The sequence below is a fragment of the Camelus bactrianus genome, chromosome 4, assembly GCF_048773025.1.
Source record: "Camelus bactrianus isolate YW-2024 breed Bactrian camel chromosome 4, ASM4877302v1, whole genome shotgun sequence".
Classification (NCBI taxonomy): Eukaryota; Metazoa; Chordata; class Mammalia; order Artiodactyla; family Camelidae; genus Camelus; species Camelus bactrianus.
The window spans coordinates 90237229-90264349 of record NC_133542.1 but is presented as its reverse complement, the minus strand read 5'-3'; the positions used below and the strand labels follow the sequence as shown (position 1 = coordinate 90264349).

Genomic DNA, 27121 nt, shown 5'->3' with positions numbered 1-27121 from the left:
GCCTCCAGTCTCCCAACTCCAACTCTCCCAATATCTCAGCCCCTCCTGCCTGCACTCAGCCAAGCATCACTTCAACACTCTCAAACTGCTGTGCCCACCTTTCCACATTAGCCCAAAAGAGCCCTAACCGTGTGCTTTCCTGGTGACTGGACACCCAGGATACTGGACACAACAGAGAAGACCTTAAAATCCAGTGGGGGACCCAATTCACTCAACTCTTCACTTAGTCTACCACTGCCCATGATCCTGCTCTGGTTCCTGGCAACCCTGGCTACCACTGCAATCTTCACCTTTCTCCTCATGCCCCTGACCTGACCGTGGTGAATCTGAGAGTCTACGGCCAAGGTGAGGTAGAAAAGAAGCAGCAAGGGGTAAAAACGAAAGACCTGGAGGGGAGATGTGGGATAGAAGTTATGTTTTTTAGGCAAAAGCATGTTTGTAAGCTGAGTCATTAATAATGAGAGCAATTAATATTTGCAGTCATCCCTTGGTATCCTCAGGGAATTAGTTCCAGAGCTCCCCTGGACTTTTTTTTTTACCAAAATCTGCAGATGCTCAAGTCCCTTACACAGGATGGTATAGTACAGTCAGCCCTCTGTATCCACGGGTTCTGCATCCACAGATGTGCAGATCTGACTGTATATAGGCCCAGGTGTATATATATGATCTAAGAATCCTATACACCTATTCCTACATTTAATCCTTATAACAGCCCTATGAGGTAAGCACTATATCCTGTTTTATAGATGAGAACACTGAGGCAGGAGCAGTAATTTGCTAATTAACTGGCCAAATCAGGATTCAAATCGAGGTAGTCTGGTGCCCCAAGACCATGATCTTAACTACTACACCATAATGCAGGCATACGTCAGAGATAGTGTGGATTCAGTTCCAGACCACCTCAACAAAATGAAGATCTCAATACAGCAAGTCACACAAAATTTTCGGTTTCCCACTATATACAAGTTATGGTTACACTCTACTGTAGTCTATTAAAAGTGCAATAGCATTATGTCTAAAAAACAATGTACATACTTTAATTTAAAAATATTTTATTGCTAAAAAATGCTAACCATCATCTGAGCCATCAAAGAATTATAGCAGTAACATCAAAGATCACTGATCATAGATCCATATAACAAGTGTAATAATGAAAAAAATCTGAGATATTGTGAGAATTATGAAAATGTGATACAGAGAAACGAAGTGAGCAAATGCTGTTGGAGAAATGGCGCCGACAGATTTGTTCAATGCAGATTTGCAACAAACTCTCACTTTGTAAAAAAACGCAGTATCTGAGAAGTGCAATAAAATGAGATATGTCTGTATATGCTGCAGATAGAAAAAAATGTGTGACCTAGTAGAGTCCTTAAACCAGCCCCAAACAGGCAGCAGACAGCCACCCAGGGGTCTAGACACAGTCAGGGAGGTTACTGTTTGAGGCTTCTTATTGACTCCAGATCCTCCCAGCACTAACCTGAGCCTACCCTTCCTGTCTGCAGCCTGTGAGCTCCTGGGGTGACTCCCACACTCTTAATCCCGCCTCTACACAGTAGGCCAAGCAGAGGCTCATCAGACAAATGATTTATTTCCCAGCCCACTCCCAGGACCTCTGTCAGAAGGCAGATCAGAGATACTGCAGGTAGAAGGCAGAGTAAGTCTCTCTTAAGCAATCCAGAACCCGGGAGAGACCCCACAGCTGTCACTCTTCATAGCAGTCCCTTTCTACAAGCCAGACAGAAATCGAAGCAGGACTGGGAGGCTCAGTTCTGCAGACTCAAGTCTTGTTCGAGATGTTGAGCAGTTACAGAGTCTTCTCAAAGAAGGCAAAGCCATCTTAGACACACAGGCCTGGAGAAGAGCTTGCTCAGCAGGTCCTCAGAACCGGGAGTCTCGAGCTCTTCTTCGGGGTCGGGGGCCACAGCTGGAGCTAGGTGTGGGGCCCAGGCCAGGGGGTGCCCCTGGGGGCTGGTAGCCACATTCATTGGGGTCCAGGGGGTCCCGGCTGAGCAATACCCACACCGCAGGCACATGGCGGCGTACCGTTAGGGGATCTAGGCCTGTGTCAGGTGAGGTTGGCACCCAGCTGTCCTCGGTCTGCAGGAAGCGCAGCTTGGTAAGCTGGTGAAGGCCTGGAACCCGCCGTTTGACAATCTCAGCACAGCTGACAGCCTTGCCTGCAGCCCGGCCGGAACCTGAGAACACCACATGCCTTGCGCTGCCACCTTCCAACCGACCCAGAGCCAGCCCCAGAAGGTTGCGGATTTTGCTGCCATCTCGGACCCGCATCTCCAGGGTATCAGGAGGTAGCTGGGGCATCGGGGAAGGTGCTGGGAGTTCCACAGAGCCAGCTTTCCGGTAGTGCTCCATCCCGCTTGCTGTCTGTTGCTGTGTCCTGGCTGAATCTCGCTGCTCACTGCACGGAAGCGGCAGAGGAATGCAGGCAATGTGGTCCAGGCCACCCCTCACCCTGGCCTCTAAGACTTGGCCCTGCTCCTCATCCCAGACTCCCCAGGAAACAGGACCATATCGCCTCACCTCCAAGACAGGGGGCCCTGCCTCCTCACCCTGCTAAGGTGCTGTACCTCATTCCTTTGGACAGGGCCATAACCCTCCCCGACCCTGGAGTCCCTGAGACAGGATCAAATTCCCCAAACATTGGCCACGCCCCCTCACCCCAAACTTCCTAGCACTGGGGATGAACTTCCCTCCGCTGGGGCTCCTTGGGACAGGGTCTGGGGCTCACCCTGGATTCCCTGATAACAAGACTGCGTGTTCCTCACCCTAGGCTCTCCGAGGGGTGACAGGGACGAGGCCCCCTCACTTCGTGCGCCCAGAGGACAGGGTCAAGCCCCTACACCCCAAGCTCCCTGAGGCAGAGCCAAAAGCCCGCATCTAAAAGTTCCTCAAGGACAGAGCTGACTCTCTCCTCAACTCCAGGACCACGAGGGCAGGGCCGAGCACGCCTCACTCGGAGATTCCCAGGGTCGATACTCCAACCCAGGTCGCTCAGAAACTCGGGAGCAGAGGCCTGATGCCGAGGGCTGCGCGGGCTACTCCTGGCGTCAGGTCCACTGCCGCGGGCCGCCCTCAGTGTCCTGCCTGCCGCAGCAGCCCGGCAGCCTGCCACCCCTCTCCTCCCCCGCCCCGCCCCGTCCCGCCAACTCCACGCGCCCCCACCCCGCCGAGTTCCAGCTCTCACCGCCGCGGCCACGCACTCCTCAAGCTCGATCTGAAGCCAAGATGGCGCGAGCCGGGAGCGCGCCGGGGCCGCGCACGCCGGCGGGGCGGGGCCGGCGGGGCCGGGGCGTCCGGGAGCGAGCCGAGCCGGGACGCGCGGGGCCGAAGCGCAGGGTGGTCTCCCGCGTTCGCCCCGGCAAGGAGCACCCCTATCCGGGCGGAGAGAACCCTGCGGAGGAGATGAGCGGCCGTCTGGGGAGTCCTGCGTACGAAGGACGCGGAGGATTTGGCCTTTGGAAGATGACAGGGCGGGCCGCAGGAGCAGAGGCGGAGCAGCGGGCTTCACTTTGGGAAGGATCAAGAGGTTCCGTTTGGAGGGGCTGCTGCTGCGGGGGCGAGTTCTGAGCTTCCACCTCATCCTGTGGGCACTGGCGAACCACGGCGGGGGGGTGGTTTTCATCAGACGCAAGTCAAATCAGTTCGTGTGCACAGCTCGCTCTGGCTGCAGCGCAGGGTGTGGCGCGGCGGTGGGAGCCCAGCCGCAGCCACTGGTGACTGCTGGTGACTCCTGGCCACTAGGTCCCTGGGGGCGTGTCCACGGAGACTTGCCCGCGTATAATAGGCGCTCAAATGGTTGTCACATCATTTGTTGAAAGGATGAACCAGAGAAATAGCAGTGGGAATGGGGAAAAGTAGAATAAGTTGGAAGATACCAGGAGGTAGGTTTGACGACTGTTCGGACGGAGGAGGGAAGAGTCTAGGATAACTCCCAGGTTCAGATAAGCTGCATCTGAGATGCCAATGAGACCGTGTCGGTGGGGTGGCGGGCAGGCAGTTGGAAAGGTCTTGGAGCCACAGCCCTCCCTGAGACCACAAGAGGGCAGCAAACACTTGGTGGAGTGAGATGCCAGTCAGTTTCTCTGCTCTTTAACATGCTCCCTCTCTCCTTTCCAACCACACCACCCCTACCCCTACCCCGAAATACCCCCTGCATCCAAACCTCTGCTAGGCTCCCTTCTTGGTTAATAGCACCAAGTAAGCTCCCAAGAGAGAAACTTCAAGCTCCTCTCTGACTTTGCATATGCTGGGCTCCCTTGGCTCTCAAAGACACTGCATGTCACCCTCCAGGGCTACGGCCCACATCCCTTTTTCTTCTGTGCCCCAAAGAACCCTGGTGCCACCTGGTTCCCTTCCCTTTTCCTTGACTGTCTCCCTGGCTATCCCGTACAGGCCAGGGATCAGGTGGACTCTACCTGTGTCCTCCCCACCTGGCATGGCATCTGACAGAGTGTACTTGGTAAATGTGGGATGAATGGATACATAAACGAATGTTCCACTCACATCAAGCAAATGACAGCGTTCATCCTGAGAGCTCTACATCGTCCAGAAAGCCAGACTAGGATGAGTACAGCTCTTGGTCCAAACTCTAGGAAAGCAGACAACTCTCGCTTCCATCACCCTCATTCCCACCACTATCCCCATCCTAGACCAGGAAGCTGGCACACTCCTCAGTGGTCTCCACAGTTTATTGTCACTGGAATAGGGCACTGATGAGGGGAGGGGGTGCAAATAGCAAATCTCAAGTAGCCAGACCTCTGACCTCAGAGCTCTACCTGAGTGCAGACATGTAGGTCGTGAATCCAATAAATACAGAAGTGCCTCTGCTCTGCCCTGTTACAAGGCCCTGGCCCACCCTGGGATGGGCAGCAGCCATCACTCCTCTGCTGGCTTCACTTGCTTGGCGGCCTCTAGCTGGCAGAGTAGTTCATCCCACTGCACAAATTGCTTGGAGAGAAGCATTGTCTGGTTAAAGGTCAAGGTGAGAACAGAAATCTGAGAGACAGAGTGGAGAGATTTTTTTGAATCTGCCAAAAGGGTGGGGGAGCAGAGGAACAGCCAGGCTGGTTGGGTTGGGATGAGAGAGACAGAGCTAAAGATGGAATATAAGGATGGGGCTCTGGACCGCACTCCTCAGGGACCTGGCTGAGCAGAAAGGATACAGTCTTGTTGTATTCCTCCAGGAGAGCCTTGGACTCCTCAGTGATCTCCACACACTGGTCCTGTGGAGCCAAGGTGTGGCAGAGAAAGGTGTTGGACAAAGCCCGCACCCCCCATTTCCCTCCTCATCATGAACCCTCACTCCCCATAGAGCCTAGAAAAGGTAATGTTTAACCCCAGAGCCCAAAGGAGCAAATTCTAAAGGGGCACTTTCAGGCTGCAAGATGTGTAGCCTAACTTGCAGGCCTAAGGCTGATAGATGAAGGAGTGGACCACACATTTTAGGAAATATTCCTGCTGGTATATGTCTCCTCCTTCCCTGCCCCCTATTTCTGAAACCTCTTTGGACTTTACACTATGGCCTGGGAAGAGTGAAAAAACAGCTCCTCCACCCATGGTCAAGGACACATCATCCCCAGGAATTCTGTGGTAACTCCCAACATGAACCTTCTGGTGTCTCAGGATAGCCCCACTCTGGGAGGCAGGAGACCTGGATGTGGTCCTAGCCCAAGTCCCTTCCCATCTCGAAGGCAGATCAAAAACAAAGAATAAACCCTTGATTTCCCCTGCAGCTGACATCGGGGGAGTCTGAGGCTGCTTCCCCAGGAGGCAGGAGTGGGGACTGGGAGCCTCACCACCTCTATTTTCCCTTCCAGTCCTCTCCCCTCCCATACCTGCTGCTGGATGTGGATCTGGGCCAAGCGCTGCAGGCGGGTGGCATGCTCAGGAACGGCTGTAAAACACAACGCACACTGCCCGATGATGCTTGTGCCTTCCCCTGGGACTGCTCAATAGTCTATTAGGTCTTCGGCAGGATTAGAGTATTGAGTGGAGAAGCTAAACAAATGCTAGGCTTCATCGACCACTGCAGCTGGAGGTGGTGGTGGGGCTCCCTGCCCACCCCGGTCTTACTGTAGGACCCAAAGGGGAGGGGAAGATACAGGCCCCTAGAAGAAGACAAAACCTCGGGTGCCCAGAGTTGCCCCGTATGCCCACCCCTGTGCTGGGAGCAAGGCCAGGTAAAGAAAGCTTTTATTATCATGGGATCTGTTCCTTTGCTCTCACCCCAGCAGGACCAGGTCTGCCTGGCGCTGGGAACAGGGAGCCTGCAGGTGGGCTGAGGATGAATGCCAGGTCCCTAAGCTGGCCACCTGGAATCCAACACCCAGAGCCTCAGCCACCAGGCTGGGCCTACAGCTTAAGGCTGTCAGATGCTCAGCAGGAAGCTGATCAGGGTAGGGAGGGGGAGCTGGGAAAAACACCTCCAGAGACAGACAAGATGGATATCTGGATTCAATTAAAGCCACTGTCTGCTTGTCAAAACCCAGACCTAAAGACTGCACTCAGCAGTGTGGCAGGAAGAATTCACACACATTCACACACCTGGCAGGGACTCTGACAATAAAATCTGGGCTCTGCAGCACCCTGAAGGATGGAGGGGTGGGGTAGAAGGCAGAAGGAATCCTCAGAGTTGAGGGCTGCTGGACTTATATGAGTGTCCTTAGGGCCAAACTGCCTAAAGTTCTGAACCTGAGCTCTCCACCCTCCCATGCTCCCAATTTTAATCCCAATGCAGGGGGAAAGTACCCCCAGGGTGAGGGTAAAGACAAGAAGCAGAGCTAGCCTGAGCCCAGGAAAGTCCTGCCCATCCACCAACCTCCCCAAGTAGAATAGTGGGGCTGCAGCCCCAGAGAGGTACCTTTGATGTGAGTGCTGTCCAGCATGGGCACCAAAGCCTCCACCTGCTCCAGGAGCGCAACCTGGGAGAGGATAAACTGCTCCTCTGAAGCATAAACAGACAAGACAGTGACAGTGAGACGAGACTGGGCATGGCCACTCCCATGCAAAGGGCCAAGGACCTGGTAGGGGAGAAGGCTGGGTCCTGGAGCTCGGGGCAGCTACTCTGCCCACTGCCCCCCCACCTCCAGATACACAGTCCCCCATTCTGCCTCCACCTCTCCTGGATGCCTCTGGTCTGACCTATCTTGAGCCCAAGGGGCCTCTAAGTTCCTCCAAATCCCATCCTTCTCCAAGTTTTAACTCTAAGGCCTCTAGTGTCCTCTCAACAAACTCAAAAAGCCCCTCTGAGGCCACAGGAGACAAAGTACTTCAGGCTTGGCTCCTGGGAAGGTCTGAAAGAGGAGACATGTGGAAGATACCAGGCTGATTCTGCTCAGTGGATCTGAAAGGAACAGACAATTACAAGTTCTTGGAGAACTGGGGCGGTAACATCAGAGTCTGGTGAGGAAAGCAGGACCTGGGCTGGCCCTGTGCACAGGGGGTTTCAATGGTTGCAGAGCAGGAAGGGCATTCAAGAAGGGAGGACTATATGTCAAACATTCGAAGGCAAGAATGCTTGTCAATTAGTAGAGGGAAAAGAATTCAATTGGCTGAACTGGAGCAAGGAGAGCACAGGAAACAGCTGGATGGGAGGGACCACCCAGTAGACTATAGAAGGCTTTGAATGGCAGGATAAGGAAATAGGAATTTATCCTAGCAAGGAGAGAGACACTGAGGTTCCAAGGTAGACATAGTGGCACGTTGGAAATATGTTTTGGGAAGATGATATTGGACCACATGCAAGTAAGGGAAGACTAGGGTCAAGAAGAGGACTTAGGAGACTGCAGCTGTTCATGTACAAGCACATAAGCACTGAGGCAGTGGCCACAGGGAGGGATGAGAGGCTGGACTCAAGAATCAGTGAGGAGACCTCCTGAACTTGGTGCCTGAGCCACAGCAAAGGCTCAGGGATGTTCTGGTTCACCACTGTATACCTCACACCTGCGACAGTCTGGATTACAGTAGATGATCATTAAACATCTTTTGAATGCATGAACAAACACAGGTGCCTGGCAAACTGTTTCTTGTGGAGTGGCTGACTAACTGATTAGCAGGCACTGCTAAAAGTTCCTGCCTAGAACTCTGAAATCCCGGCGCTTTCCCACCTGAAAGAAAGATGGTGAAACTCATGCCTACATCTGCACCTCTCCCAAATGCAATGCTCTCTGCTCTCTGCTACCACCCTTTCCTAGAAGCTCCTCTGTCTACTGAGCAGAAGTAAGGAAGGTTCTGAAGGAAAATCCTAGAGGCAAGCCACAGTACACTAGAGTAGCCCCACTGTGGCTGGCACCATGGCCTGCAGCTGGCTCCAAAGTATACTGCACCCAGTGCCTACTAGAGGACCACAGGACCAACCCCGGCCACGGCCCAGGGCCAGGCCAGAATTCCAGAGAGCAGCTTCCAGGGCTGTATCCATGAGAGGACGGGCAGGGAGGCCATCTCTGTGCCAACGTCCCCCACAATCCCCATCCCCAGATGCATGTGCACATACTGTCCAGCACTACCTGCTAAGATGAACTGCAGCTTGGAGGCATCAGGTATGGCAATGCGGTCAATGTACTCAGGATCCAGGTATTTGATTAGGTCTTCAACTAGAAAAGTAGCAAGATGGAAAATGGAGTAAGGTTGTGGAGTGGGGATCTGTCTTATGAAGGGTATTAGGGGAAGGGTCAGCCTTGGGGACAGCCTTGAATGAGAAGCTGACACCCACAGTGGCCATCAGCAGGCCTTCGCCAGGCCCCACTCCCCACTTCTCTGTCTCTCCCCTCTGATCACCTGACGGCCAACCTCAAACTTTAAAGCTGGGAATACAATGGCCTCCACCACCCTGGGGTGCTCAGCATTCCTGCTGATCTATCTTCAAGGGAGGAAGACACCTTGCCCCTCAGTGCCACCAACACATGCCAGAGCTTTATCTGATTTCTAGTTACTGAACAGGCTTCTATCTCTGACATAATCAAACAGCCCTGGCTCAGCCAAGGCTGGGGCTCTCAGTGCCTAATTTCCTTCCTGCCTCTGAACTTGCCTGTGGAAATTCCATACCTCTCCTCTTCCTTCACCAAGGGGACCTTTCAGGCAGAGCTCTTATTCCTTAACTTAGACACTGTCATGGACTTGAGGAGTTTAACCACAAAGTACACCTCAATTCACCATTTCATCCTAAAGGGTGACTCCAGTGACCTACTGGGCTGAAGGGCCTGGGCAGGGAACCAGGAAGTATAGGCTTGGGAAGGAAGGCAGGCTGGCACCTCATGGAAGCACTTACTCTTTTTGTACAGAATCTTCACCCTCTCCCTCTTGCTGGCAATGTTCCCCAAAGCCACCTGCACCTTGACCAGGCCATCAGCCACCTATAAGGGGAGTGGAAGTTAATTCCAAGATTTACCACTTGGCTCAAGGCTTGGAAGTGGTAAAGAACCATCATTCCCTCAGACTCCCAAACCTCCTTATCAGCAATTATCCTCTTCTCTTATATTAAGAGATGCAATCCCTCCTCAATGTGAATGGGGAAATAATCATGTACTCCTTGGGGAGTTTCGAGTGTGACTGGGGAGGTAATGAACTACTTTAGAGTTTATGAGGCACTAGCATATAGTATATATTCCCTGATTCCTTCCTCTTGGCCGAACCTAAGGGCAGAGAGTGAAGAATTCCAGTACTAAAGGGCTGAATAGAGGGAGAGGCTATGGAAGTGAGCGATCTCATATAGGTTTTAGGTTAGAGGATAAAGATAGCCAATATTCGAGGGTCAAATATATGGGGAGGCAAACAGGACTGTGCAGAAGTAGCCAGAGAGGAAGGGGGAAAATCAGGACGATCTGTGTCATATATGTCAAAGGGAGAGAATGTTTTGAGAAGTCAGTTCTCAAATGAGACAAAATCTGTTAGTGACAACTAATTCCATAAGAAGTCTACAAACAGACATCATTACCTCTGAGGCACTTAACTCCAGGGTATGCCTGACACTCCACCTTCAGTAAAAGGTCGCTCCAGAGTAAAAAGGAAATGTAAGGAAAACTGAGCTACAAGTTGTCAAAATTCAGTCACTGGTGTGAAGGAGTGCCAGTCCATATCTGAATACCCAGTATTCAATTCCTTCCCCTCCTAATCCTGGCCCTCGTAGACCTCATCTCTAACCCCTGGAGCCTTCCTTATCCACATCTGGCCTGCCTCTTTTGGAGCCCCATGGACCTCTCTTTGCACAATTCATTTAGCAATTAATTACGCAGGGCTCCACAACGGCCTTTCCATTGTGGGCTTCAGTTCTTACTGAAACTCTCATTAATCAGCTTCGGAGTGTGTCAGGTCTCCCCAACTATGCCACAAAGGTAAAGGCGGGGTCTTCACAGCGAGCCCACTTCAAGCCCACAGTGCCCTCCACGGGAATGGACCCCGAGGGTCCGATAAGCTCCGGGAGGTCTCGGACCCTTGTTATTTCAAAGGCCGGGCTGCGGGAAACGGGGCTGGATAGGTAGCATCCTTCCGGAGGACCAGGCCAGTACACTGCTCTTGCTTTGCCCCAGAGAGGGACTGCTGGACCCCAGACCGCTCACCTTCCGCGAGCCGCGCGACCCGCCTGGCCCGTACACCCAGTGCTCCAGCTCCTCCAGACGGGCCTGTAGCCGCTGCACATCGGTCACAGCCGCCATATCTTCCGCCGCCCCGCTTCAGCCGGGCAACAGCCAGAGGGCGGGACTTCCGTCCAAATAGAGAAGGCGGGCCAATCCCAGTGGATGGGCTCCCCTCCATACAGGAAGTGACGTCACGACACAGCCCTTCGGTACTCTGAAGTAGCCGGCAGAGCTGAAGAAAGGTGTCCAAAGCTACCTGGTAACCTAGGCGACGACTACCGGTCAGGCCCCACCCTAACATCCAGACCCTGCTGGTCAAGGCAACCTTTGCCTTTGTACATCTAATTCCAGAGTACCAAAGAGGTTTCCCCACCCCATTCCCCGAGGTTGCATATATATATATACCCATTATTTTAAGACTGGTCCACTCCCATAGACCAGTAGGAGGCCCCGTGAGATGCCACAATCTTCTGGAGTCTTCTAAGCTTCAAGAGATTAAGTGTCGTACCTAAGGGCACTCAACACTGTAGTGGCAGAATCGGGATTTGAACTCAAGCAGTCTGATTCATGAGACTGAGCTCCCCTACTTATGGACCTTTGCTATAGTGTCTTCCTCTCTGAGAACTTCTGGCCCAATCCTGTGTATTACCACATAATTCCTCCCCAGCCCACAGACCGAAACAAGGAGAGGAGGCACTGGAGAGAGAGTGACCACAGCTTTATTATCCAGATGTGACCTGAGGGACATCTCCTTCACAAGACCCAAACCCAACCCTTCACCTGGCTCCTGAAGAGAAGCAGATCTGACTCGAAGAGGTGGGGTCCTGGAGATGACATTGACACGAAGGAGCACATGAGGAGATGAGGGGGTTACTGGGGGCAGAATTCTTTCGTAGATGCTGCTGGAGTTGACCAGGGAGGGGTGCTCTCCCTTTTCAATGAGGTAGATGTAACATCAAAAGAAATCTCTTTGGCTCTAAGTCCACATGGCATTTGGGGGGATCACCTCCCAGGGCTGGATCCTAGAGTGGGCACCCTGGAAGAATGGGTTAGGGGGTGTGTCCTCCCCCCTCAGCAGTGGGGCTGGTACTCTTAATTTCTCTCTCAGGGTGAGACGCTGGAAGGGGGCCCTGTTGGGGGTGGGGGTGCAGGGTTGGTTGGGCCCTGAGAAGCTGGCACAGGCTGGCGACGGGCAAAGAGGACACCTGGCAAAGGGGTGAGGGGCAAAGAGGGCAAACGCAAGCAGGAAAATGTGAGGCAAAGAAACAGAAGAGGGAAACAAAAGTCAGTTTCCTTATTGCTAGAACACCACACACATAGTCCTGCCACAATCAACAAGGACAAGCCCCTGAGTCAGTCAGAGACTCTAGTGCCAATACAGATACCCTTGAACAGGTAAACAAGAAATATTTACAAAGATACATAGGCCCATGACAAGACGTTCCATGGGACCCATGCCAGAGAGGTCATGCCTTGGACCCCATGCCATGTAGACACCCCCTTTAACCATGCCAGTATAGCAATCTCCTGAACACCATGTTACCCATGCAAGTGTGGATACCCCTGAACCTCATGCTAATAGAGAAAGTCTAAAATCCCCATGCCAGTGTAAATGCCCCTGACTTCATGCCAATATAGACAGCCTGCAGTACCCATACCAGTGTAGACCACCCCGTTGATCTCTAGGGCCATGTTGATACTGCTGATACCACTGCCTGCCAGACTGAGAGGCCCATCCAGCTGCTCTTCTGTCCAGGAGGGGGCAGGGGAGTCAAATTTTGGGGAATCAGACTTCAGACTTACAAGCTCCCCCCTCCATCCCTATAGACAGCCCCCATTCCACTTCAGCCCACCTGTAATCATACAGTTGTCTATTGAGGGGTCTATCTGCCCCACCTCCAGAGCCTATCAGGTGATGGGTCTGTATTCCCATTGCACCGGCCCTAAGCCCTCTCAAGAATAGGCCCTTCCTCACCCCTTAGGGGAACCTTGCCACGGGGCAGGAAACTGGGGGGTGCACTGTGTCGAGGTGGGTCCACAGGCCCCATCAGCACAGCCCTCTTCTCTGGGGGCTCCTCTGGTGCCACCTTCTCCCGTGCAGGTCCAAAGGCCAGGCCCACAGGCAGTGCCAGTCGAGAGGTTGGAATTCCACTCTCCTCTGGAAGAACAGGTCATTTAGCTCCCCTGGCCCAACCAACTCTGTCTCTGAATTTGGTTCTCCCCACAGGCCTGGGACCAAGGGAGGTCACCGAAGTTCAAGCACCAAGTTCAATGTCCCCTTCCATCCAGAGTCTCAGCGTAGAGGCTCCGAAGCTGGAGAGCGCAAAAGGCCAATATATCTGACTAGGTTGGTCCAAGACAATTTGGGGAATTTCCTTGCCCTTGGTTGTTAAATAATCCAGGAGAAACAGGAAGCAAAACCACATGCAGTTAGAAGCCCTGGGTGAACAGGTGTGGAATGAAGCTGCTCTGGATAAAAGACTTTTTCCTGAGCTTCAGCCCCACACCACAGTAACCCCTACCCCAGATCTCCCAAGGCTTCACTGACCCCTCTCCCCTCACACCTTTCTTGATGGGGCTCAGCTGCGCGCAGGCGTGCACCGGCAGGCCGGAGGCGGAGCCCTGAGCAGAGCGGAGCCCAGGCGTGGGCGTGGGCGTGGGCGTGGGCGCGGGTGGGGCGGGGCCGGGACCCGGAACTGGACCCCGAGCTGGGCCCGGAGTGCCCCGAGGGGGCGGCCCCGCCAAGCCGAAAAGCGGGGCGGTGGTGTAAGCCTGACGGCGACCCTCGCGTCGGTTGCTGTCGATGGCGGCCTGGAGCTCCCCCGGGGAGCTGAGCGCCTGCGTCTCACACTCGTACGGGTACAGGTACTTCATGTACCTAGGGGCAGACGGGGTGCGGTGGGGTGGGAGGCTGGACCCAGCTGATCAAGCCCCACACCCCGAAGGACACCAATCCCCGGGGCCCTCCACGCCTCGCGCCCCTCTCCCTTCCGCGCCTCGCCCCCACCGCTCGCGCGCGCCTGGCCTCACTGGGTGCGTAGAGTGAAGGCGGCCGATGTGATGGTGGTGGGTAAGCTGAGGCCCCGCGTGACCTCCCGCCACACCTTGCGGTTGATGACTTCCACCAGGCCGCCCTTGGCGGTCACCAGGCGAAAGAGCGCATACAGGTCCAGCACCTGCTTCGCCATGATAGGTACACGGTTCACTGGAGTCCCTGGTTGGGGGTAGGCAGAGAGTCAGGACACTAAGACTAAGGCCCTGTCTGCGGGCATCCTCAGGGACTGCAGGCTACCTGGACCTCCCTGGACGAGGCCTACCTACAGGGCAGGACCTTCGAGAAAGGAGGGGAACCGGGAGGGATGGGGAGGTAGGATTGCAGGCAGAGCCCACAGACCTCCCAAGACCTCCACTGTAGCAGGAAGGACGGGAGGCTAGACCAGAGACTGGCAAACTTCTGTAAAGGGCAGGATAGATGGTAAATGTTTTAGGCTTTGCAGACCTAACAGTCTCTGTCAGAAATACTCCACTGTCATTGCAGCCTGAAAGCACCTATAGAGGACACTGAAAGGAATGTGCGCAGCTCTGTTCCAATAAAACTTTGTTTACAGACTCCGAAATTCGATTTTCACACGTCCAGAAATGTGATTTGTCTTTTCATTTTTTCCACTATTTAAAAATGTGAAAACTATTCTCGTGGGCGGTTAGATTTGGCCTTCAGGATTTAGTTTGCCGACCCCTGGGGTAGACCATAGGAAGGACTTCCTGACAGCGAAGAGCCGAACTCCCCTAAGCTGCGGCCCCGGGGTGGCTGCCAGAGGCCGGCGGTTGGTGGATGGGAGAAGCAGCCCCCACCTCCGCTCGCAGACTCTGCAGTCGTCGCCGCCCCCGCCGGCCAGTCCTGACAAAGGGGCCTGTCTGCGCTGAGCGATGGGCCCCAGTTAATTCCTTACCGATCCCGTCCCCTTCCGCTGCCGCCTTTGGACCCGAACAATTAGCTGCGGCCTGATTAATGGGGGGAAATTATCGGCCCCGTGGGACCCCCTCCCCCTCCCGCCCCCACACAGGGAGCAGAGGAAGGCAGGGACCTGAGGAAAGCAGAGCTTGCGGAGGTGGGGGGGGGAGGGTGGTAGCTGGGGTCTGCTCTGACCACCCTACCCCACCCCCCAGTGTAGGGGAGACCTGGAGGAAGGGGCAGGGAGGGGACATTGGGATCAGAATGGGCCTTCCTGGGGAGCAAAAGGACCTGGAGGTCCACCGAAGGGCCCTGGTTAGGAAGGGACCCGAAAAGGGTGCTGGGCCTGGGTGGGGGCCTGAGGGACTTTAGCCAGCAGCTGCACTAAAGGAGGGGGGAGCAGTGCAGCCAGTTAATTAGCGGCTTATCAGGCCACACTCGGAGTGAGTTAATTAGCTTTGTAGAGAGAGATAATGAGTCAGTCTTAGGACCCATGAATCTGGGGAGAAGCCTAAGTGGTGGACTGCCACCCACCCTGATCCCCTCCTAGACCCTTCTTGCATTCTCTTCCAGCTCTGAGATTCCTGGAAAGGAATTCCTTCTCCTCCACAGTCCCTGCCTACCCCTTGAGAAGTCCTTCCTTCAGTCTAATTCCAGTTCTTCCTGCTGCAGAATACATTGGGTGTTTCCTGCCTGAAGCACGGGAAACTGAGGAGAGACAAGGCTGGAGAAAGTGCCAGGGAAGAGGACCAAGGCATTCCCAGTCCCCCAATTCTGGGTACCCCCCAACACCAGGCCAGCCCCCCACCAATTCCCCCTCCCACCCTCCCAATTGATCCCACACTCATTAACCTGCCAGTGGGCTGGCTACTAATTAATCCCTGGGTGGAGAAGAGGGGCAGGGTCAGAGGTTAAAGACGCTATTGAGGGCCCAAGGGTAGGTGCTGCCAAGCTCAGGCCTCTGCAGAGAGGACCCAAACTGAGGACTAAACCCTGGGGTTTCCCTTCCTCAAGCCTGGTAGGTGGGGGTCCTTCCCTTACATCAACCCACTCACCCCTCTTCTGCATGAAGCTAAACAGGTCATCCAGAAATTCTTTCCTCTTGGGATCTGCATCGAGCTCGTACAGCTGGGGAAAAACTGAGGTCATTTTCCAGCCCAGCTACCCCTCCCTCTGGGACCCCTTGGACTCCAAACCCTGAAAAAGCTGGGGAGCTGAAGGGGTAAGTGGGGTCTGAAATGTAGACTTCCTAAGAGAGCAGTGGGCTCTCTCCCCGGGGGGCAGGTTAGGGGCACTTTATTTCCTGATACACACAGAGACCCTCTGCTGGCAGGTGGTGCCCTGGCAGCTCAAACCACCCATCTGGGGAATAGGAGAAGAGAGAAAGCTATGGAGGCTCTGCCAGCCTTCCAAAGCCCCCAAGAGGAAGTCAGGCTGGAGCTGTGTTCCACATTGAGGAAACCCATAGACATATCTGAGCCGCTCTTTCACTCTCATTCATTCCTGCAAGGACTTACTGCTGTTCACGGATCTGTGTGCTAGGGCTGGGGATGAGAGGCAGAGATGCCTTAAAGCCATCTCTCACAGAGTGGATGCTCAGAAAAGCTCCTGGATTGAAACCTGGGGCCCGTCAGCCCACATTCTGGTCTGATCTCCTTCCAGGGACAGTGACCTGCCCACTAAAGAAGCTGCCACAGAGGCAATGGCCCTGTACCACCTAGGACCTGTAGGGACAGGACTTGAAAGGCCCAGGGGTCATCTCAGCCATTCTCAGTCACTTGGAGCCCTATTTCCGATATCACCTCTCAAATAACCCTAGGAGGGACAATCCCTAAAGTAAGAGTCTTTTACCCGGAGTAACAGTCCCTGAGTAACACCTGCAGGTAACACTCCATCCCCCAGTAAGAACTCTCAGAGTGAAAAAAACACCCATGTGTAACAAACCCCAGAAATCCACCTTTAGAGCTACACTCCTGCAACTGAGCCCTAAGTCTTAGAAGGGTACCTGCAAATAACAGAAACACTGTCCAGTAATAGTCCCCAGAATTCTACCCAGGAGAAACAGTCACTAGAGCCACATCTCCAGAGTAACAGAGCCCTGAGTAACATTCCCAGTTTTACACTAATGCCACGGGGTACTAACCACAGACGAACACTTCTGGAAAATACCCAAAACCAACACCCTACGAGTAACACCACTGGAATAGTACACCTAGAATCACAGCCTTGCGTAAGACCTTAATGACAGCCTAAAGTAGTGCCTTAGAATAACACCCAGATGGGTTCTGCAGGGAGGAAGAACCTCAAATTAAGGCCCTGTGAGTAAGATCTTGTCATTCCCAGTTGTACAAGGGCCCTTTAGGCACACTGCGGCTGTTGTGGCCATCAGAGTCTGGGAACTGTCACCCACAGAGCTCAGGCCAGGGAGAGGATGTGGACAGGGGACTGTGACAGGGAAGAGAGGAGGTGGGTATCGGCTTGCCAAAGGAGTGGCAACCTCCATTCTCCTTCCAAAGACAGAAGTAGGTAGCCGAGGACACCCCCACAGGTCACTGGAATATGACCTTGTGACTTGATGTGTGAGAAAGTGGGGTAGTGCTGGCATGGAATCCCCGGTTTCCAGACCCCCTCTCTCAGAATTCTTGAGGGCTCTTACACCCCTCCCACTTTCCCTTCCAGCCTCACCAAGCGCCTCCTCCAGTCCGTTGGCCTCCATGTTTCTGGGTGTCTCCTGCACCTCTCAGTGTGTATCCGTGCACTTCTTTCTGTGTCTCTGCGTGTCTGTCTCTGCCTCCCTGTCCCTGTCTATCCTTCAGTCTTCCCACCATCTCTCACCATGTCTCTGTGTCTCTGTCTTTACATCCTGCAGAGCCCGGTGTGGGTGGGTGGGCTAATGATCACCTTGTTGGGCCCAGAGAGTAGGAAGGGGGAGGGCCTGACCATCCATCAGAGGATCCTACCTGCTTGAATTGCTCCTCATAGGTCCACTCATGGGGGTGAGGTCCAGGGGGCTGGCTGGAAGGTGAGCTAGTGCCCCGGGTCCCTGGACGGCTCTCCTCAGCCACCTCATCTTCTGCCCCGGCTTCCTCTCCGTCCTCATCCTCTTGGGCGTCCTCCTCTTCCTCAGCCCCGACCTCCCCCAAGACCCCCTCAGGGGCCTGCAGGGTCCGGGAGCCAGAGCCGGGAAAGGAAGGCCGAGGTGGTGGCGGTGGGCGTGGAGGTGCCAATGGCCCCACCCCCTGGGCCAGTCGGGCTGCCTGCTGTCTCTGCAGGGCCTCCATGACAGCTTCCAGGCGCAGTCCCCCCACTGGTGGGGGGGCTGGCACCAGGCGGGGCCCTGAGGAAAGGGCTGCCTGTGGGGGAGGGAATTATGGATGTTGGGCCCTGCTCCCCTACAACCCCCAACACAAGGGGAGGTGGTCATTCAGGGAAGTGCAGCGGGGCCATAAGGAAAAAGGCAAAAAGATCTCTTCCCAGAGATGCAAAGAGAGGTAAAAAGAGCAGGAGAGACAGAGACCAGACCCAGAGAGACAGAAATGAGCATTGACTGAGGACAGATAGCGACTAAGCAGATCAAAGAGGGGTAACAAGGACCAAGAAACAGAGAGAGATGGAGGAGAGACAGAGATCTGACAGAGAGAGAGACAATGGCAGGAAGATTTGGGGATAGAAATGGAGATGGGACAGAAAGATGGGGAGAGAGAGAAAGAGGGACCAAGGTGGAGACAGAGATATCGGGCAGAGACACGAATGGAGAGACAGAGATGCGGAGAGAAGAGATTGATAGAGATATTGGGTAAAGAGACTGGGAAGGGAGGAGAGATAGAGAAGCAAGGGATAAATACAGAAGACCTGAGTGACAGGCAGTCCAAGGAGAGTGACAGAGACAGAGTCAGTCAGAGAGAGACAAATAGTGAGACGGGGGTTGAGAGAGACAGGGAAAGATCGACGCAGCAGGAGACAGACAGACGAAAAATTAGAAAGAGACAAGGCGAGACAGTAAATAGATGAGGAGAGAGGGAAAAACCGACGGAGAGACGGGACAGAGACGCAGAGGACTAGAACGAGGAGGAGCGGGAACCGAGGATGCCGGCGGCAGAGGCCGGGACTGGGACAGGGACGGCGGGGTCTCCACGCCGGCTCTCTGGCTCCCCGCGGCCACACTCACCAGCCTGGCGCGGCCCGCTGCCCCCGGCGTCTCCACGGCGCTCCCTGCGCTCCGCCCGCCTCTCGGGCGGCCCCTGTCTCGGCTCGGTTCCCAGTGCGGGGTCCCCGCGCCGTGCGCTCCTGCCGCCGTGCGCTCCTCCGGCCGCCGTGCGCTCACTCGCTGCTCGGCTGCTGGCGGCCGTGGGGGCGGGACCCGAGCGGGGCAGGGCGGGCGGGGGCTCAGGAGGGGAGGCCCCGGTGGGCTCTGCCTCTCCCAGCCCCCCAACAGGTGTCTCCCACCCTCCTACAGCCAGATTCGGTGGGGGGAGAGGGCGTTGGAGAGCGGCGGGGATTCGTGCAAAGGAGAGTGAGGAGTCCATCACCACCGAACTCCGGACCAGGGCCCCTCCCAGCCTCACCAGACACTCACCCGCTCCCGCCCCCGCCCGGTACTCAGGGCCCGGCATCCACACACAAACGTTCGTGTTCACACACCAACACACCCTGTCACAAGTTCGGGCACACAGCCGCCTTGTCTCACATACTTGGTTACACCTACACTACAGCGCCGACGGCCTAGACAGGCTGTGATCTTGTGGGGAATCACTCTGCAGGGTGCCAGGGTGAGTGTGGAGGGCTTGGACCGGAACAGAAGCTTCTCCCCCTGCCCTGCCCAGGTGCCATCTCCAACTGCATGCACGCTGCAGTCTGCACAATGCCCGAACACGGTGGTGGACTCACTTTTGCCCTCACATACGCAGAGGTCTCTGAGCTGATTCCACGCCAGCAGCAGGGTACAGACATCACGTGCAGGCACAAAGCCACGCAGCTTTTAGCTCTTTTGACGTTCTATCATGGAAATTTTCAAACATATGCACAAGAAGAATGAGTAGTATAATGAAACTCCTTGTGCATTTCAACAGTGATCAGCATTTTGCCCATCTTCACATACAGCCTCCACCCATGTTTGCATGACTCCCCAGTCTGTATCTCCAGAACCCTTAAGCCAACTGCTCCAGGCCCACCCTACCCCCACTGATCCTCCAGATGCTGAGATGCTGTTCCTTAGCAGCCTGGACTCATCCCTCTTAGGCACCCTCACACATTCCCCAGTTGCTTCCAGTGCCCAAGGGAATCACCTATTAAAAACACAAGGGTCACCCGGAGGTGATGCCAATGTGTGTGAGTGAACACGCCTCTGCAGGAGTGACACCTGGCATGGGTGCACTCAGCACCAGGGAGCTTCCCCTGACCTCTCTCATACCCAGTAAAGCAAACTGGTCTCAGGGCCAAGATTCCTCTAGGAGGCAGACCTTCAGGTGTGACTTGCCTCCTCCCTCCTCCCCCACCCTCTCCCAGTCAGTCTGCTCCTCTCAGACCCAGCTTGCCCTGGTCTGGACTGCCAGCTCTTCTTACCAGGATATTATGGTGGGTGACACACCCTTGCTCTCACTGACTCCAGCCTCCACCCTTGTCCCCAGCCCAGCTCTCACTGTAGCACTAGGCCCCTGTTCTTTTTGGCCTGTCCCTGGCCACACTGAGGCTCAGTCCTACTTACACCCTCGGATCACTCCAGTGCCCACCTGCTCAGATTTTGGGTCTTACAGCCAGTTAGACACTCCCCACCAAGAAGCCTTGGTGATCCAACCACCTTCAGTTCCGGTGCCCCTGCCCCCATGGCTCTGTGTGGTATATGTTCTCCCGGGCCAACTCCTGTGCTCAGCTCGCTCCCCTTTCCCCACACAGCCTCCCTGGCTGCTCAGAGAAGGTGCCTGGAGAGTGGAAGGTAAGATTCCTCTTGGAAAGGTAAGAACTGGCTTGTGGAAATTCTAGTTTTGAGGGTTTGGGGATCGTTTTGCAGGCTGTGGAGAGGGGCAAGGACCTGGGTAGTTACTCCCAAAAGAAAAGAATCAATCAAGCATAGAAAACTCACCTTTGGAGTCTGGGTCAGAGGGCTATGACTGGGAAGGGCAGAGGGGAAGGAATAACCTGACTGGAATCTGCTCTCTCTCCTTCTGTGAAGAGGAAAGGCTGTCTCATACGCACACAAAGCCCACCTCTGATCCTTCAGAGACAGACAGACAAACTTAGACCCCCATTCATCCAACACATACTAACTGATTATCTACTTTATGTGAGGCACGTTGGAGACAGGAGTAAATAAAACAAAGCCCCCATTACAATGGCATAATTCCAGTGGGGAAAACATATAGTGTGTCACATGGCAGTAAGTAAAATAGAAAATAAATCTGGGTCAGGGAAATAGAAAGGGGATATATTAGTCACCTATTACTGCAACAAATGACTCTCAAATTTAGCAGCTTAAAATAGCAAGCATTTATTTTTTCACAATTCTGTGCATCAGGAATTCGAGAGTGGCTTAGCTGAGTGGTTCTGGCTGCCTCTCATGAGGCTGTAGTAAAACTGTTGGCCAGGGCTGCAGTCATCTGAAGGTCTGAAGGATTGGAGGATCCGCTTCACTCAGGTCGCCGTTGGCAGGAGGCTGTCCTCCCCAGGTGGGTCTCCATAGGAGAGGACCTCACGCTTGAGTGTCCTCCCAACATCGCAGTTGGTTCCCCCCAGAAAGATGGATTCAAGAGAGACTAAGAGGGAGCAAAGTTTTTTATGGCCTAGTTTTAGAAGTCGCACCCAGTCACTTTGGCCATATATTATTTGTTAAAAGTACATAACTAAGTCCAGCCTACATTCAAGGGGAAGGGAATTAGGCTTCATCTCTTAAAGAGTATCAAAAATTGTATGGAGGTATTTGAAAACCACCACAGAAGGGCTGCTATTACCCAGATGTTAAGGGAAGGACTCACTGAGCAGGACTTGAAGGAGGGAGGAGCCATGGGGATACCTAGGGAAGAGCACTGCAGTCAGAAGAGCAGGTGCAAATATCCTGAGGTGGAAGTTTGCTTGATGTATCAGAAGAAAAGCATGGAGGCCACTAGATTAGAACACAGTGGCCAAGGTGAATGGTTGCATGTTTGGTCAGAGGTTACATGGACCTTGGAGTAGGTTCATGGAGGCAGTGAAAGGACTGAATGTGGTGGGAAGCCATTGGAAATGTCTGAGAAGGGAGTGAAAGTCTGACTCTTGCTGTTGTGTGGCAAACCTTCTGCACGGGATGCAAGCATGAGGCTCAATTAGGAGGCCATTGCAATAACGAAGGAAAAAGACAATGATGGCTTGGACCAGGGTGGTAGCAGCGGAGGTGACAAGAAATGGTTAGATCCTGAATATGATTGAAGATAAATCTGACAGGATCCGTTGAAGTCTTGAATGCAGAACGTGAGAGAATGAGAGGTATCCAAGATGACTCCAGGGTTTTTGGCCCAGGCAGCTGGGTAAGTGGAGGTACCCTTAACTGAGACAGTAAAGACTGCAGGAGGTGCAAGACTGGGAGAGAAATCAGCTTGCATAGAACATTTAAAGTTTGAGATGGCAGTTAGATGACAGGGTGGAAGTGTCAAGTGGAGATGAAAGCAGTCAGATACCTATCTCTGGAGCTCAGAGGAGGTTTAGGCTGACACAAAAAATTAGGAGTCAAGACATAGATGGTCCTTCAGATCTAACCATGCTTTTGCAAATGGCAGGATTTCCTTCTTTTATAGCTGAATAATATTCCATTGTAGATATATACCACATTTTCTTTATCCATTCATTCTTGTTTTGGAGGCAATTAGGTTTATTTATTTACTTACTTTCAGTGGAGGTACTGGGGATTGAACCCAGGACCTCGTGCATGCTAAGCATGTGCTCTATCACTTGAGCTATACCCTCCCTCCTATCCATTAATTTTTGAGGGCATTATGCTAAGTGAAATTATCAGATAAAGACAAATGCAATATGTTCTCACTTATATGTGGAATCTAAAAAAATATCAAACTCATAGGAACAGAGAACAGATTGGTGGTTGCCAGAGGCCAGGGAAAATGGGTGAAGGTGGTCAAAAGGTACAAACTTCCAATTATAAGATAAATAAGTTCTGAGGATGCAATGTACAGCATAGTGACTACAGTCAACAATACTATATTGTTTATTTGAAGTTGCTAAGAGAGATCTTGAAATTTCCCGACACAAGAAAAAAAGAATTTGTAACTATGGGAGGTGATGTTAACTAAATTTATTGTGGTGATCATTTCACAATACAGACATGTATCAAATCATTATGTTGTATACCTTAAACTAATAATAGCTTATGTCAGGTAGATCTCAATAAAACTGGTATATAGACATACAGATGGCATTTAAAGTCATGATATGGCTGGGCTCATCTCAGAAGGTTCAGACCTGGGAAGTCAGAGGTTGAGGAGAAGCAAAGGGGGCAATGAAGGAAGAGTAATGTCCTGGATGCTAAGAGTTTTAGGAGTGATTAACTGTGTCAAATCAAAGTGAGAAGAAATAACCACTGGACTTGACAACAGAGATGGGGCAAAGCCTAGGAGTCTAGTCATGGGAAAGAGGGGGATGACAAAGGGATCTGGGGCATCCCCAACAGATGTGGGCTGAGCCGAGGCAAGGCTGGGTTACAGGGTAGGAGAAATCTCGAGGCTTGACTTTGCAACCTGTGATCAATGGAGAGGCCCCAGCCAGGACCTGTCATGGCCAACATGGTGGTGCTGGTGGGATGCCAGGATGGCCATCTTGCCCGGGCCTCACCTTCACTGAGCCACAGATTTAGACTTTTAATGTTGCTTCCAAATGGTTGTACATGTAGTCTTTTGTATTTTTGTTCATTAGAATGTCAAAATTTCAGAATACACAATTTTTATAACCATGTTCCTTCCATTTTTAATATGCCAGAAGTCTTAAGATGTGAGAGGCCTGGGTTTTACTCAGCCTTGGAGCAGGGCCAGGAGGAGGGTGAAGAAAGTGCAGGGTCCCTGGGAGGGTATACCTCAGGGACATCTCTGGCCTCACCCTAGTCCCACTGGCCCCAACCACTTCAGACACCACTAGATAGTGTGCCTGCTTCCTACCCCTGGGAGCCTCCACAGAAGTGGCGGGGGGTGGGGGGGGTCCTGGAGAAGGTAGACTGGAGAGGGGAACTCCTGCTCTGGGTGGAGGTGGGAATGATACCCTGGAAACTCAGAAAAAGCAGATGGAGAATGATTATAACTTTCAGCTCAAAAGTGGCTGCACACTGCCACCTCGTGGTCATCCAGGGTAGGACTCCCAGGACTGCTTCCAGAACGGCACTGGCAGGGAGCAAGACTGAGACACACACACCACCCCACTCAGCTCTGAATCTCTTACATTATGGCATTCAAACCTGGAGAGAATCTTACTAAACATGCTGATCTCAAGGCCTCATCCCAGAAGAACTGATCTGTGGGGACTGGGCATAATCTGTAGAGTCAACAAGCCTGCTGGGTGATTTCTGGGAACACTAATGTATATATCGTAAAAAAAAAGAAATACTGTCATAAACTGAATCACATGGCAAGGGAGAGCCCTTCCTGAGGCCCCTAAGAATTAGAGGTTTTCCTGCTGCTCAGACACAAAAAGAAATGAAACTGTTCAACAGGTCTTTATTAACAGACAGAGAATGCAGCAAGGGCAGTGTCTGGAAGCTGTGATGGGTGTGTGTGTTTGTGCGCGCGCAGAAAAGGATTTCTCTAGGCCAGAGATGGCCCCCTGGACCTAGGCCCACCCCTCCAGGTCCTCTCCCCAGCAGTGGGCCCTGAGCTGAGGTCAGCCTCCCCATCATACCCTGGAGGGAGGTTTGACCTCAGCATTTTCCACATTCTTCTGGTTCTCCAGCTAACTGGGTTGCAGAGAGTGGGAGACAGGTCATGAGGGTACTTGCATAGCAGGGAACAGAATGGGGTAAGGCATATGGTGAGGACAGGGAGGTGAAGGGGAATGGTATCATAGCTGCAGGTAAAGGGAGCCTCCAAAGGCAGCTCCTCTTCTCCCTTATCCGCCCCCCCCGCCAGTTGCTGCTGGGTTGAAGGGTCAGACCCAGGCAGTTTGTAATCGCCACTCCCACCCCTAACTCCAGAGCCCTGACTAGGGGCAGAGCTCTGGAAAGGCCTGAGTTAGTGAGTCAAGCTTGTGGTATGTGTGGTCGAACATGACTGGCCTTCTTGGTATACATGGGGCTCCCTCTCTGGATGGGTGTGAACACGTGATGCTGCTGTACACAACGGATTCAGTATCTGAATGTGTGTCCTGTATGTTCCCATGAGTCTCTGTGTCTGGTTGTATAAGCATGTATGTTCCTGCTTGGACACCAGGAACTCAGTATCTGCATGTTGTGGGTACGTCCCTGTTTTTTCACCTGGGCTCCAGCAAGTGGATGCATGCGGGCCTGCCCGCTCCTGTCCATCCACAGGTTCTCCTTCAGGCCTGGCTGGTCAGGGGTCCTGGCCGAAGAGGTAGGTGGTGAGTTCAAGTCGGAGGCCCCGGGCATAGACTCGAAGAGTATAGAAGAGGGTGAGGAAGTCCTGGGTGCTGAAGATTGTGTCAGCCAACGCAAAGGCCAGTGTAGAAGGGATGACACCCCGGCCGTACTCCACCATCCATGTGTTTGGACCCCATTCCACAGCCGTTGCCTCACCAGGCCCATGTATCACTGTCTCCCCTAGGGGGACAGGGAGCACCCAGATGAGGAGACTGGCCCTGCCCTTCCATTGCTGCCACCTCCCTGGCCTGTGGGTTGTCTAGGAGTAGGGAGTGGCCTGGTTGCCCATCTGGAGGGGTAAGAGGCTAAGATGGCCACTCTTATACTTCCCTCTGTGGCATCACCTGACTCATGTCCTCTCTTGAGAGAAGGCTCACCTGGCCCTGCACCATGGTATGGGGTTATGGAAGTCTGCATTCCCAAGCCTCAATCATGTCAAGTGGAAGTTTAGCTAAACTTGGGCTGGGCCTGTTAGATAGGGAATGGTGAATATAAGACTTGTTGGGCTTTCTGAGAAATACAGCTGTTCAGTTACAATGCTGCTATGCTTGTAACACTCAACCTCAAACTTACTCAGAAGTCTAAATGTTTCATTATATAAAAAAGGGAAGGCAACTCTCTGCCTTGTCTTTAGGGGCCTAAATGCATTTCTGATTGCCCAACTGTCTCAATACTGGATGAGTAAAATAGTGTCTTGGCAGATAAAAATCAGACATAGTTAACAGGAAGCTGTTATGTTTTGTTCCCTTTTGACAGAGGAAAGCAACAGGGGCCTTCAACTCTGCCTCAACCAACCACCTGTAGCTTATCAGGGGGGCAAAGGAACCAGGAGGAAGGCCCCTCAAAGCACCCCTTTTCCATGCCATGACTCTTTTCCCCAACCATAGGCACCCCAGAATGAAGAGACCCACCTCTCTGGCAGAGCCACCCTACCCACCTGGGTAGAAGACCTCACTCTTGGTAGTGCCCTCTCTCCACTGGTGGAAGGTGCCAGAGATGATGGTATCCGAGATCTCAGCCCAGTAGCGCCCTGAAAAATAATCAAATGAACACTGAATATCTGGGTATCCACACCATCCCACGGCTTGGCCAAACATCAGAAAGAAGGGCACGGGCCCTTGTACAGCCCCAGCCTCCCAGTCCAGCCCGCCACCAGGACTGACCTGAGTGGCCGCCAGAGCCCAGGGCGGTGCCAAAGAGCAGCACGTACTCGGACAGAGAGGCGTGCAGAAGGCACATGGCGCCCATCCAGCCTCCCGCGTTCACGAACACCCACTGCAGCTCCTCGTCGGGCAGCACGTGGCCTGGGTGCAGCCGCCGCAGCTCCACGATCAGCCGAGAGAAGGCCAGTTCGTGGTCCAGCCCTGGCGGGGGCAGAAGAACAAAGTTAGGGCCAGCACCGGTCCCAAACTGGGGAACGGTGCCCCCGAAACCTCCAACTTGGCCCGGCCCTCCCCAGCCCCCTGACCTCCACCCGTTCACTCACCCGCCCGCCCGCTCACCAGCCGGCTTACCCGCGTACTGCCGCGCCAGCTGCGCGATCTCTTCGTGCTGGAAGATGAAGCTCTGAGTGCCCAGCCGGAGCCAGACCACCTGGGCCAGCACAGCCGCGGCCGCCAGGAGCAGCGCGGCCCACGCCCACCGCCGGCCCACGGCCCACTGCATCCCCGCGGGCGGGCTGGCACAGCGCAGCGCAGGAGAGAGCTGCGGCCTGAGCCTGTGACCCTCACTGCCTCGGAGTCTGCGGCTCGCGGTCCACTACACGTTCCCTCGCCACCGCCGTGGTACGGCTCGCCCTGGCCAATCGGAACTGCTAGGGCACCGGGGCACCGCCTCTCGGGTTGAACCATTACCTCGCGGGGAGCGGGGAGCCGGGGACGCCGAGGGGCGGGGCGGCGCCGCGCGCGTGAGGCGAGGGGGCGGGGCCAAACCCTCCTCGCTCCCCGCATTGGGGCGTCCTCCAGGCAGAGTCTCTCCAAGCGCTGTCCTCCGTGGGGAAGAGGGGTGGCGGTGAGACTCGGA

The 27121-nt window shown here is 53.8% G+C and overlaps 4 protein-coding genes across 5 annotated transcripts; all 4 read right to left on the bottom strand.

Annotated features, from left to right (window-relative positions):
• Positions 1-1035: 1035 nt before the first annotated feature.
• On the bottom strand, positions 1036-4132 carry RPP25L (ribonuclease P/MRP subunit p25 like). Its single transcript, XM_074363143.1, has 2 exons — positions 3203-4132; positions 1036-2416 (listed from the first exon to the last, which is right to left on the bottom strand). Exon 2 carries the CDS (start codon positions 2368-2370, stop codon positions 1879-1881), a length of 492 nt encoding a protein of 163 aa, XP_074219244.1. The 5' UTR covers positions 2371-2416; positions 3203-4132; the 3' UTR covers positions 1036-1878.
• A 558-nt stretch (positions 4133-4690) lies between these two features.
• On the bottom strand, positions 4691-10711 carry DCTN3 (dynactin subunit 3). Its single transcript, XM_010967404.3, has 7 exons — positions 10572-10711; positions 9284-9368; positions 8523-8609; positions 6878-6961; positions 5853-5911; positions 5181-5240; positions 4691-4983 (listed from the first exon to the last, which is right to left on the bottom strand). Exons 1-7 carry the CDS (start codon positions 10665-10667, stop codon positions 4894-4896), a joined length of 561 nt encoding a protein of 186 aa, XP_010965706.2. The 5' UTR covers positions 10668-10711; the 3' UTR covers positions 4691-4893.
• Positions 10712-11104: 393 nt separating this feature from the next.
• Positions 11105-19060, bottom strand: ARID3C (AT-rich interaction domain 3C). Its single transcript, XM_074361448.1, has 8 exons — positions 18710-19060; positions 17502-17894; positions 15597-15669; positions 13620-13803; positions 13154-13467; positions 12565-12747; positions 12248-12337; positions 11105-11794 (listed from the first exon to the last, which is right to left on the bottom strand). Exons 2-8 carry the CDS (start codon positions 17820-17822, stop codon positions 11694-11696), a joined length of 1266 nt encoding a protein of 421 aa, XP_074217549.1. The 5' UTR covers positions 17823-17894; positions 18710-19060; the 3' UTR covers positions 11105-11693.
• A 1940-nt stretch (positions 19061-21000) lies between these two features.
• Positions 21001-26918, bottom strand: SIGMAR1 (sigma non-opioid intracellular receptor 1). 2 transcript variants are annotated; one of them, XM_074363142.1, is made up of 4 exons: positions 26614-26918; positions 26263-26463; positions 26037-26129; positions 21001-21290 (listed from the first exon to the last, which is right to left on the bottom strand). In XM_074363142.1, exons 1-4 carry the CDS (start codon positions 26762-26764, stop codon positions 21169-21171), a joined length of 567 nt encoding a protein of 188 aa, XP_074219243.1. In that variant the 5' UTR covers positions 26765-26918; the 3' UTR covers positions 21001-21168. The 2 variants fall into 2 exon arrangements, with proteins under 2 accessions (XP_074219243.1, XP_074219242.1); XM_074363141.1 differs by lacking the exon at positions 21001-21290 and adding an exon at positions 24208-25279 and having other exon boundaries at positions 26614-26909.
• Between the last annotated feature and the right edge of the window lie 203 nt (positions 26919-27121).

What these genes read in the sequence shown, in the direction of transcription:
- RPP25L (XM_074363143.1), bottom strand. Translation starts at nt 2,370, where the DNA reads ATGGAGCACTACCGGAAAGCTGGCTCTGTGGAACTCCCAGCACCTTCC.
- ARID3C (XM_074361448.1), bottom strand. Translation starts at nt 17,822, where the DNA reads ATGGAGGCCCTGCAGAGACAGCAGGCAGCCCGACTGGCCCAGGGGGTG. An exon ending in GCTGAGCCCCATCAAGAAAG is followed by an intron (nt 12,748 to 13,153) that starts GTGTGAGGGGAG and finishes CTGTTCTTCCAG; the next exon opens with AGGAGAGTGGAATTCCAACC. An exon ending in CAACGGGGTGGTCTACACTG is followed by an intron (nt 11,795 to 12,247) that starts GTATGGGTACTG and finishes CCCCTTTGCCAG; the next exon opens with GTGTCCTCTTTGCCCGTCGC.
- DCTN3 (XM_010967404.3), bottom strand. Translation starts at nt 10,667, where the DNA reads ATGGCGGCTGTGACCGATGTGCAGCGGCTACAGGCCCGTCTGGAGGAG. An exon ending in GCTGCAGTTCATCTTAGCAG is followed by an intron (nt 6,962 to 8,522) that starts GTAGTGCTGGAC and finishes TTTATGCTTCAG; the next exon opens with AGGAGCAGTTTATCCTCTCC. An exon ending in AGATCCACATCCAGCAGCAG is followed by an intron (nt 5,241 to 5,852) that starts GTATGGGAGGGG and finishes TTGGCTCCACAG; the next exon opens with GACCAGTGTGTGGAGATCAC.
- SIGMAR1 (XM_074363141.1), bottom strand. Translation starts at nt 26,764, where the DNA reads ATGCAGTGGGCCGTGGGCCGGCGGTGGGCGTGGGCCGCGCTGCTCCTG. An exon ending in GGGCTCTGGCGGCCACTCAG is followed by an intron (nt 26,130 to 26,262) that starts GTCAGTCCTGGT and finishes ATTATTTTTCAG; the next exon opens with GGCGCTACTGGGCTGAGATC. An exon ending in GAGTGAGGTCTTCTACCCAG is followed by an intron (nt 25,280 to 26,036) that starts GTGGGTAGGGTG and finishes CTGTCCCCCTAG; the next exon opens with GGGAGACAGTGATACATGGG.